The 12,135-nt window shown below is 45.9% G+C and overlaps 1 protein-coding gene across 5 annotated transcripts in view; it reads right to left on the bottom strand.

The window, feature by feature from the left end:
- RYR1 (ryanodine receptor 1) overlaps nucleotides 1-12,135 on the bottom strand; it is a 1,245,571-nt gene that overhangs the window by 936,284 nt on the left and 297,152 nt on the right. For all 5 annotated transcript variants that reach the window (XM_085625233.1, XM_085625235.1, XM_085625236.1 and 2 more), the window contains exon 24: nucleotides 6,578-6,737. In XM_085625233.1, the coding sequence (XP_085481359.1) occupies nucleotides 6,578-6,737 (160 nt within the window). The remainder of the gene's footprint in view (nucleotides 1-6,577; nucleotides 6,738-12,135) is intronic.

Here is a 12,135-nt window from a genome sequence, read left to right as displayed (position 1 = left end):
AACTAGTTCATTTAGTGACATAAGTGGGGAATATAATTGTGAATATTTGTCACAGAGCCTCTAATGTGTAGACCCACTCTCTTGAAAAGTAATAAACTAAAAGACTTTAAAGTGAACAGGTTACTTATCTTCAGTAACGCTCTTTCTGGTGGCTATCCTATCTAACCGCAAATTGCTCACCCAGGCGCCACACTAGATTCGGACATTTTTGATAGTAGTGCTCCCACAGGCCAATTGTTGGCACTGTGTGGCTCCCTGTTGGCCTCACTCCACCCGCCACCCCCCCCCCCCTGCCTCCTGGAAGTCAGGAAGTGATGGAGAGGTGCCACATACAAGAGATACCCCTGCGCGCACCAACATCTGTTTCTTGCTTGTCACTTTCCACTCCTTTGAAGCACAGAACAATTGGAGGTAGCAGTGTGTGGCGCTCAAATTTTTGACCTTTTAAGATGGTTAAAACAGACCACTCCACAGAACAGGGAGGTGGAATGGCAGTGTGGAATTTGCAGTTAAATAGAGTATGCACTAGAAAGAGCATTACCGAAAGTCAGTAACTTGTTCTTCTGATGGATACCGCAGATACCTCACCTTCAAAATAGATATCAAGGCAGTACCTCCTAAGGTGGAGAGTCTATGTGGTGGGCTCAGACCAAAAAGTCCTGCAGGACCAAACGGGCAAAATGCCCCTCCTGTCAGACCCGATTCTCAAAGCAGAACTGCTTCTTGAATGTTTGCACTGACGAAAAAAGTTACTTATCTACAGTAATGATCTTTCTGGTGGATACTCTACATAACTGCAGATTCTTCACTGCTTGAACAACCACAGGTGTCAGACTGGATCTGGAAACTTCAAAGATTTGAGGTTGCCAGTACAGGACACTGGATTCAGTTGGTGCTAGAAGTGCCATCAGATGACACCACCTAATCCATATATCGTCTGCCCTGACGTACTGTCAGTTGCCCTCCCTGTTTTCCAAGGCGAGAGGGTAGAATAGTATCAGTGAAAACATTTTGCAGTACCAAAGAATGCATAAGTGGATCTTATTAATTGGTGTGTAGAAATCATCCATCAAAGCCAGGAAGTGGGTGGGTCCGTGTGGAATCTGAAAGTAGATGGAGTATCCACCAGAAAGATCGGTACTGCAGGTAAGTAACTTTTTCCTCTGATAGATACTTATACCTGCAGATTCATCACCTGTAGAACAGATTCCACAGCAATACCCAGCCTCGGAGGAGGGTTGATGGATGAATATACCCGAAAGTCCTGTATGACTGACCTGGCGAAGTGACCATCCCTTCTCACTTCTGAGTCGAGACAAAAGTGTTTAACAACATTGTGCAGGGAGACCCAGGTTGCCACTTTGAAAATATCCACAATAAGAAACCTCTCTCGCATGAGCAGAAGTGGTAGATTTGGCTCTGGTGGAATGAGCATTGATCCCTTCAGGCGGTTCTTTCTTGGCTGAGGTGTAGCAAGTTTTAATGAAGAGAATTATCTATTGTGAAAGCGCCCTCTTCTGAACCGCTTTCCCTTTTTGGCACCACAGTAGCCAAAGAAGAGCTGATCATCCAATCTATGTTCCTTGGTGTGATCAAGGTAGTAATTGACTGTTTCCTAGGATCTAACTGATTGAACTGCTCCTCCTCTTCTGCGGGATGAGGAGTAGGGTAAAAAGTGGGAAGGGTGATGAATTGGGCAAGGTGGAAGGGAGTGATCACTGTGGGAAGGAAAGCAGCCTTAGTTTGCAACACCGACTTGTCTGGGAAAAATATTGTGAAAGGAGGAGGACAGCTAAGGGCTTGTAACATGCTGACTGCTGCGGAACTTGCCAAACGGGTGGAAATAGGCACGTTATGCTGCTCGCACCATGTAGCACACCCGAGGCCCCAGCTTCTAGAGTTAATTTTGTTGCGGCTCGAGTACATTTTCTTCTCAAGCGGAAGCTTTCTGACTGCGAATAGTTGCCACTGCCTGTGATGGCCCGCGATGGAGAAATCTCACCGGATGCCCTCCTAGCGACCGAAAATCGCTATAGGGAACGCCAAATCTCAATCGTGCTTGGCAACTTTCCATTTTTGGTTGGCAGAATTTGGCTGGAACTCCATGTTAGAAGCATAATGTGGAGTTGCTAAAATTCCACCAATTTCACCAGTGGAGCAGAATATATTGCCCGACCCTATCACTGACCCTCCTAGCAGAAGTTATTACAACTAAAAATACCGTTTTGATAGTTAACAAACAAGTGGTAAAACTGTGAAAAATCTCAAATGGAGACCCCATCAAAAATGTAGAACCAGATTCAAGTCCCATTGAGGAACCACAAAGGAAGTGAGAGTAGAAAGGTTAGTAAGGCCCTTGAGAAAACGAATGACCACTGGGGATTAAAACAGTGATGGCTGATCCGGCAGACAAGGCGGCTAAATTCATAGTTTGAATGGCGGATCCCCTCTGAGCTAAGGCCTGCAAGGGATGCACGCCATTGCCCCAACACCATGCAACAAAGTTGCCTCATCTGCAGGAATAAACCATCTTAGGGGTCGAGTCCGATCTCGGTCGGAAGGGCTCCGAATCAGATTCGGCTTTGCTTAAACCAATCCAGAGCCCTTGTTTCCAACCGACTCGTTCCCAGTTCCAAGAAACCAAGTCCGATGCCTGGCATCCCTTAGCGCTGACAGAATCGGTTCCGGTAGGCATTCGGAGAGATATAGAGCCTTTCCGGAGCCGACTCGTACAGCTCTATGGACTAGCAAGTACGATGAATGATTCGGACAGCCTTTCCGAATCGGTTTGCCCAAAACTAAAAGGATGCCTGGTCTTTGGGGGCCCGTAGCAGGCCCCCCTTTACCCAGAGACCTCCGAATAAGGCCCGTGGGAGTACCCATGGGTCTCCCCTTTCAGACCATGCACAGTGTGGCAGGCACCATGGGCTGCCTGCCATAGGGTGCACAATTTTCCCCAACCACCCCTTTCTTCAATGGGAGCCTGTGTTCTCGTTCAGAACACAGGCTCCCATTGAAGTCAATGGGAGTCCGCCGAATCGTATTCGGATGCATACAACTGCATCGTACTTATTCAATCCGACTCCCCAGATCCGAGTCGTAAGGAAAGCATTCCAGAACCGAGTCGTTCGGTATGCTTTCAGAACAAGATCAGAATCGACTTCTTAGTGGAGGGGTAACGTGCAGATAAGTTGACATCTAACACCTCCAGTGGCAGCTGAAAGGAGCTCATCTTTCCCTGCTCAATCTACAAGCATGTGGGTGGAGGTGTCGGAAATTGGGGCGCAGAACCATTCCCCCTGACTGGGAGATAAGATCCGGCCTGAATGGCAGATGGAGCGAAGCACATGTGGAGATGTACAGGAGGTCTGCGTACTATACCTTTCTTAACCAATTTGGGGCGATGAGAATGACTTGGATCCGGTCTTGACGAATTTTCCTCAGAACCCGAGGAATCAAGGGTACGAGTGGAAATGCATAATGCAGCTATATGTTCTACTTCAACTGAAACATGTTTAACAAATGTCCCCTAAACAGATACTGTAGGGCGTAGAGCTGCAGGCATTGAGCATTTTCCGAGGAAGAAAACAAATGCACCTGAGGAGTGCCCCACTGGGCGAAGATGCTCTGGACTACCTCCAGCAGAAGACGCCACTTATGACTGGCAAGATGATGTAAGCTCAGACGGTCGGCTATCACTTTCAGAGACCCTACTAGGTGATTAGCAGTGAGCCAGATCCCTTGGTGGTGTGCCCAAGAACCACAGTTTCAACGTTTCCAGACAAAGGAGGTGAGAACGTACTCCCCCTTGCTTTGTGACATGCCACATTGCCATCATGCTGTTCGTCAAGATCTAGACGGACCGACTGACAATGGAGTGGAGGAAGGCCTTGAGTACCAGCCGAATCACCAGAAATTCCAGCAGATTGATGTGAACCACTTGCTGTTACGGACACCAGAGGACCATGATCTCCAGATCCTCCAGATTGGCACCTCACACCAGGGTGGAGGCATCAGTCAATACCGTAGCCACAGCTGGCAGCGGAATGAAGGCCATTTTGTACATCAAGTTTGCCTCGTTTCCCCACAAAGCCACTTCTGCCGCAGCTCTGGGGGAGATCACGATGGAGTCCGCCTGATCACCCACATACTGTAACCACTGCATGCAGAGGCACCACTGCAGGGCCCTCATGTGTCAACATGCGTGCCTGACTAAAGAGAATGCAGGAAGCCAGCAGACCTAGGAATCGTAGGACTCCCAGAACCGGGATCGTCACGCCTGGTTGGAAGGAGGCAGTCATTTCCAGGATGTCTTGGACTCTCTGTGAAGGTGGAAAGGCAAGCAGAAGATTGGTGTCCAGTACCGACCCTATGAACTGAATTTGTTGGGAGGGTTACAGGTGAGATTTCGGCTTGTTGATCGAAAAGCCCAGGTCAAACAGCAGAGATAATGTCAACATGCAGATGGCCCAACACCAACTCTGGAGAATTGGCTTTGAGGAGCCAGTTGTCCAGGTACAGAAAGATGGAGATGCCTAACCATCTGATATGGGCTGCCACCACTGCCATCACCTCGAGGTGCCGATGTCAACCTAAGGAGTACTTGGTAGTGAACAGAGACCACCACAAATCGCAAGTAACTCCGATGAGACTACATGTATGGTTTGAACCAATGAGGCTCTAAACTCTTTTAGGACTGTCGGCAAGATCTTGCTGGCCATGTCCCTGAGTGGGTGTATATAACAGTCTACTAGGCAAACCTCAAGGCGAGGCTGGCCGAAGATAACATCTGTTTCTAGAGTGTCTCAATCCTTTTCAACTCCCTGTCTGGTGTATTGCATGGGTTTGTAAGGAATACATTTGGATTCACCTTGCTGGTTGCACTTTGGACCATCAAACTCTCAGGAGTAGGATGCTGTCCGGTTCGCCAGTTGCCGGTTTATGGCATCTGGCCACCTGCCTGTTCTCCAGGGGTTACAGCAAGGCTTAAACCAAGTACTCATAAGAGTGTCAGCTAGGGTTTTGTTGAATGGATGAAGGGCTCAGGGGGCACAGACAAAGGATGTTGAGCTACTGTAAAAATGTTATTCTTTACTTCAACAGAAAGTAGTGATACGTCCAGGACCACAGCAGCACATCTAATTACCATAGCGAAGGTAGCACTCTCTTCCCTTGGTAGCCCAAGGGAGGAAATCAATCCTTCAAAAAATCCATGCATAAACTACCATCTTCATAATGTGGGAGTAAGTCAACCCCGTTGTCACTAATTTCATCTCCGGGTGGTGGTAGACTCTTTTCAGAATCAGAACCAAAAAGATGATAGAGCCCCTGAGAACGTCTCTCTGGCAGTTGGAGTATATTTTCTGAATCAAGCTGTATAGGAACTGGGTGTGCTCAAGTGGTTGCGGAGCATGACCTGAGCCATGGTCGAGATCGATCCAGCTCTGGGTCAGACACCGGAGTCAGCACCAGATCGCCCTCTAGCACAGGTGCCATCAGGATCGGCCCTGATAAAAGAGGGAGTGCTGCGTGTCTTAGAGTCAGAATAAAAGTCAGCACCAGAGTCGGGGCCCAAGGGGCTCAGACTGCACCGCAGACAGATCTGACGGTGGCAACCCAACTGGAATCCTTGGGGCCAGAAGGCATTTCAGGGGGAGCCGGGAGAATACCAAAATTACACAGCATGGCCTTCTTGAAGGCCTTGAACTGCTGCACCATCACCAATGGCCCTGGGAACTCACGCCACATCAGGATGAACTGAAGAATCTGCTGCTCAATCAGGAATTGAGATCAAGTGGCACTTTGACATCCTCGCAACGTATTTAGATAGAGTGTGGGATGGAGTGGAGTCCCCCTTTGCTTTCTTGTGTTTCCTCTGTGATTCAGACTTTGACTTAAAGCATGACTTTGACTACGAAGAAGACCTTTTGCAGGATCAGCCTAGAGAGTGGGAATGGGTCTGGACCCTCGACTTGAAGCAGGAGCAGGACTTACGTGAGTTCTGTCACTTTTTTCAATGTTCGTGATGTAGCGGTTCACTTCAAAGTATCGAATTGCCATGTAGCAATTGAGGGCACGCACATCACATGACTTGGGAGTCATGTCCCGAACCCAAATATCAAAGGCACACCTCATATGGGCTCATTACTGACATCTGTGTTCGACAGTCATGGCATGGTTTGAACCCTGTAATTTTAGATGGGGATATCGTTCCTTACACACTGGATTTCAATTTCAAGACTCGTATAAACCAACCAAAAAGGGAGAATAGCTCCGGATCTATGTTCAAAAGCGTGAAAAGAAAGGAACTGACATTGAGCTTATGTGTTTCTCCACTTCGTCACTTCCGGGGTTGAAAAAAAAATCAACGCGGAGTCACACAGCGCCACCGAGTGGCACGCAGGAGCACTGCTATGAAAAATTTCTGGATTCAGTCTGGCACCTGGAGAACTAGAGGTGAGAAATCTACAGATCAAATAATGTATAAAAAATTATTATACCGCTATTCCACACCATCTGGGGTGTCTTCCTCACCATTTCCTTCCCCAGCATTTTTAAAGAGGTTTTTGACAGATACCTGCACCATGCTGTACGTCCATCCTTGATTGACTCGATCTCGTGCCCAGACATTGTGCCCATTTTCTGCCAATTTGTCAACAAGGGTATTCTGGGCTGGGGTCAGCTTCACATGTGAGAGATCAAGTGGAGCTGGTTTGTAACTATTGGACATCACGTACCTGTAATGAAACAAAATATGTTGATGGTTGTGAAAGTCAAAGGGCCACCATATATGACTGTCGATGAAGTGTAGGGGTCTCTTTTACCATTCCCACCTCAGTATTTATTGTTCTCATTTACCCCAACCCCCTCACTTGCCAATAGCAGCTTTACCTTATTGTAGTACTTTATACAATAAGAATACTTGGGCTTTCTCAGCCAAAGCAATACTAACATTCACATGTACTGAATTACTTATTTGACCTCCAAGTGCACTCTGTGGCTGTCCTATAATTATGTATGCAGGGATTCTGAGGGTTTACAAGAGTCGCAACCCTAATTCTACTTCTCTCCTCAACTTCACATTCCATATGCTCCCCCCTACTCTATCCGCACTATCCCGATCTTACGTCTTATGGCGCTTTGTGCTTATAGTCCTCAAATAGCAGAATACCTTCCCACAGACTAGAAGTAATCAACCAGGTGTCAGCAGATTCACATGAAGGATTCTGAACTGACTGCAACAGGGACATTCCCACCAGTACCATGGAGTATTGATCGTAAAAGATGTGGATAATCAGATTTTAATGCTTCTGTTACGACTGGTGGAGCTAGAAGCAGCAGAGAATGGTTGGATGTACATTAAGACCCAGCTTTCCAAAGAGTTTGCAATGGGTTAGCATTACCTTTTTAACGCAGACCCAAAACAAAAACTTATTTTGGGATTTACAAACCGATGCAAATAACGATTTGTACTGGTTTGTAACAAAAGTAACGTAGCTCAGTGCAATGTGCTGCCATGTGTTACTTTGCACCAGGGAAGTGTGCCATGGGTTTTGCATGGGCATTCTTTTGTTTCCACCCATGGATTTTGACTCAAATTAAAAGCTACACAGACTTGTGAATGAAAAATGACACCAAATTCGGCGCCTGAGGTTGGCATGAAAGAATTTTTGTATTTCTCCTCGTTTTTTCCTCTTTGATTGTGTGATGCATTCTGTAGCAAACATACATCGAGGAAATTGACTTTTAGCATAGTGTTTGTGCAGGACTTCGTGCACAAAACGAATGCTGATCACAAAAAAAGACACCCTTGTACCATAGTGCAAGAGTGTCTGTGCTGGTGCAGGGCAGCAATACGTGCCCCAGCGCTAGGCAGAAAGCAGGACAGTGCCACATCTTCTTTCTTGCGAGGGCAGTGTTTTGCTCTTTCCCGTTCATGCAACACAGCACAGCAACTTCACTTCCTGTGCTGCACTGTATTATTTATTTGTAAATCTAGGCCTAAGTTCCTGGTTTGACCTATTCCGCTATCTCCCTGTATCTACAAATCTATGTCTGTAATGGTACCTGTGTATTACAGACCTGTCTGTTTCTCCATAAAACAAGCGCTGACATTAGGTTTTGTTAAATCCCAGTGACCATGTAAAGACTTTACTCTTTTTTAACAACCAGGTACCAGATCAAAGAAATGGACATGCCCAGAACCACCTGTATCTGTGAGACAGTCTGTGACATGATGCACAGTAGCATCTTCCAAGGTGCAGGTGTCTTTGAAGGAAGAGTACTTGCCCATAGCACCCACTGACATGATCCTAGCATCAACTGACCCATGATCCTAGAGTTAATAATGTTACCACGAAGAGCATGCTGATGCTCTAGAACTTAAATTACAGATATTTCCCACCCAGGTGATTCTCAGCTCGTCTCCCTTCTTGTTCCTCTTTTCCACAGCTCCATGCAGGAAAGTGACTGACACAGTAATCAGAAGATGATGTGAATAATGGCATATCAGAATGAGAGAGAGCACTGTCTTTCCATCTTTAGACCACCTGGAGGCAGCAGAGAATGCCCGCTCTCATTCCCCTTCCGACCCTAGCCCACACCGCCACTATCCAGTAAAATAGTGATATGTATGGCCACTTTGCCCATGGCTTAGGAGTGATTGCTATGTGATTGCTATGTGAGGTGGGGTGCAGGGCTGGGGGCAGGTACACATAGCTCACACCAGTGAGATCAGTAAACCAAAACAAAATTCCACAGCATTGCTCTCCGCTTCTTCACCTCAAATGCCAGCAGATACAGTGAAAGTCTTTCTTTTCAATACACTCTCTGCCTCCCTTTGTTTCCAGCCATCAGATTTCATTACGATCCATAACTGGGCTCTGCAAGCGGTTTCGGAATACTATCTACCATCATAGCAGTTCAGGTCCTAGGGATGAACATGCACACACCCCAGACGTCCTGCCTGTGAGCGAGGGATGGAAGCACACAGCCTGCAGAAGGAGCGGATGGCGGAAGGAATTGAAGTAATTAACCATGGCATAGAGACTCGTGAAGGAAGAGTGCAGAAGGAATCGCAGGGAGGGCTGTGCAGTCATCTTAACATATCCCTATCGGAGCCTCCATGCCGTTGGAATGGTGTATGTGGTGGGCCCTACTGAAGCTGGGATAGGCTCCTGCTTTTGGCCCGTGTGCCCCGTAAGTGGACTGTGTGACCACAATACTGCCAAGTGTGTTGTTGAGTCTAAACAAGACCTGAAGAATAAGGGACCTCCCAAGTATCCTGGGGTTGCCTTGAGAAGATTCGAGGTGGTCACCTTGAGACACTGTGTGCTGAAGAACCACCATCTGCAGGCAGGTGGCAGAGGCCCCCAAGAAGAATCCTCAGGTACACACCAGAGGGTTGGAGCAAGCCGAGATCTGCAGTCACTGCCTGGAAGAGGGCCATCAACTGAAGCCTATGCTTCTGCTGTGACCCTGCAAGCGACACACTGTGTGGCTGGCTTATGTGCTACCCGAAGAAGACTGCCACGTGCTGCCAGGAAGCTCCTGCCTGCTGCTGGTGAGATTCTGCTTCTGCAGGAAGAGTGAACACAGCCTCGTAACTCTCCTAAATTGCCAAGTACCACTGCAGGCTCTCATCACTGCTGTATGAGTGCGGACCTGAGCTGCTAACCTGATCTGGGTGAGAGACCGATAGGGCCTACGTCCAAGGCACAGGGTGCTATCCTAAAAGGGGGAGGAGAAGCATGAGCTGCACCTACCAGTTTACCTGACTGACCATGAGTCTGCTGTGAGGTGTGGGGGCCAAGTACCAGAGGGGGTGACCCACTAGAGCCAAGTGACAGTCTAAACAGTGAAGTACCCTAAGAGCACCATGCCCCTCACCCGGGAATCATGTATTCATGTATAAATTAATGTGCAGTGACATTCTCTGTTTTTGTGCAGTAAAACTACTTGTCTTTTCCTACAGAGTGAAACACTGGGCTGAACACTCATTTTATTGCTCTGATGGGGGCAGGGTGAAGTGTTAGTGATTCTTGAGCCCAAGTATCCTCTACACCAACCTCCCAGAGAGGCAACACCACTGAGAGTCAAGTGCGGAAAGGGTTGTACTTGGCCCAATTTGTACATTAACAGTAGGGCCAGAAAGCAAAAGTAAAATACTTCACCCCACGGTTGTGGCCTAGTAGCCCCGGCCTGCCCAGTGGCCTCCTGAAAGAGGTTCGACACTTGTTCAACCTTTCATCCTTTCTGTCAACCATGCAAAAATCCATCCACGCAATAATTTATCTAATCACTCTAATATTCACCTTTACAATTACAAACTTATAGCCAGCACTATTGGGGTTTCATGCTTAATCTTGTACTCTGTTAACATAAAGACATGTTTCTAACAATATATTAGTCTCTTAGGCTTTTGTACAGTTGGGTAGGATGAGTTATTTCGGATTTTGAGTGGAATCTTGCAACATACATACTTTTATTGAACATCTTTATGGATAACATAGATTCCACAGAAGACAAACCCACTTCGTTAAAAAAGGACACAGAGAAGCTTATGCCAATGGCGGAATTCTTCCAAATGCATAACCTTTTATGGCAACTACTTTCATCAAAGAAGAGGAAATGGAATGGGCAGATAATTTTCTCCCACCAATGGCTATCTGTTATTGGAGTGGTGGGAGCAAACAATGGCAGGACACGCTAAATTTGAAACGCTCTACTGGACAAGGTATGTCTTGTTCATAATTTGAAAAGGGAAAGAACAGAAACAAATATTGCAAACTGGAATGTAAATCAAATAAATCTTGGACTCCTTGTTCTGCCCTGGGGACTGCATCTCGTGAACTCTTCAACACATTTTGAGAAAGAGGTGAAACTCTGATAAAAGGCTAACATTGAAACTACTTCTAGCAAGAAATTATAATTCATCTAAAGTATGTAGAGAGACCACAGCAGTAACAAGACAGGAAGCCTGTAAGAAACTTCATCTAAAATACAATTCAGATAAAAAATATCCCTGTAGCCAAACTTTTTTTGAGACAATCTATATTCAGATACTAGAAGGAATTTAGTACTTTGAATTATAAGTGGGTGCGATGCATAACATTGCAACTAAGGGAAAATAACTTTAAAATATTGTTTGTCCTTTTGTAATACAAAAAGTGTTTTTTTTTTACCTGATTTTGACTGAGGAAGGTGGATTAGACAACTCAACCACCGAAATAAGGCAGTGACAATGTTTTTAAGATCGCTGTTTACAATCAAGATCTGATTCGATGTAATATACACAATAAATAGTCAGTATCTTAGATAAGATAGTAATGACAAGATCTGTTTTAATTGATGCATGATTTTCATATATACAAAAACCCTTTAACAAAAACAGAGGAGTGATTAATTTCCATTTCGAATATATTTTTACAATAAATGAGCAGTACAGAGACTGGTGTAAGGTGCTTATATGTTTTTTAAAATAGGACTTTGAGGATGTGTAATATTCAAAGTGTGGATTTGCAATGTTACTAGAATTTAAAATGAAATAATGTTTAAGCCAGAATATACACTAAGGGTTCAACACTGAAGACAATACAAGTTGGTTAGGAAAATAATAAGGGGTGTCTATTAATTTAGTGGCAATATTAGATATAGACAATATACTAGACAGGAAAATGGACAGCCTCCTGTATCTCAAACTCACTTCGACAAACACTTTAGGCATCTAGTGGTCACCAGCAAATTTGAAATGGAGCATCCCATGTGCCTTCCTTAACTTGCACAGTTGGACCCCGACTACCCCCCCCCCCCACACCCAACAGTTCAGCAATGAAATTTTTATTCAAATACATCACAGACCCCCCGACAATTTCTCATGTCTTGACCCCAAAATGGTGTATTTCACCTTCCAGTTGGAACTCCATGGTGTGAATCGGGGCCAGGACTATACTTCTGTAATTGGCCCAATGCTGCCATACCTTTGAGTGTTATCATAGGCATCCTCAAGCTTGAAAGACTGCGACCTCCAGCCCCATACAGTGATCCATTCCTTTCTTCCAGGGCCCCACCAAGTGCAATGTAGCGGCTTTTCACAGTCTGGTGATATCTCTTTTTGCTAACATGAGGCCCAGAAAT

The sequence above is a fragment of the Triturus cristatus genome, chromosome 9 (genome assembly GCF_964204655.1).
Source record: "Triturus cristatus chromosome 9, aTriCri1.1, whole genome shotgun sequence".
NCBI lineage: Eukaryota > Metazoa > Chordata > Amphibia > Caudata > Salamandridae > Triturus > Triturus cristatus.
This window is presented reverse-complemented; position numbering and strand designations above follow the sequence as displayed.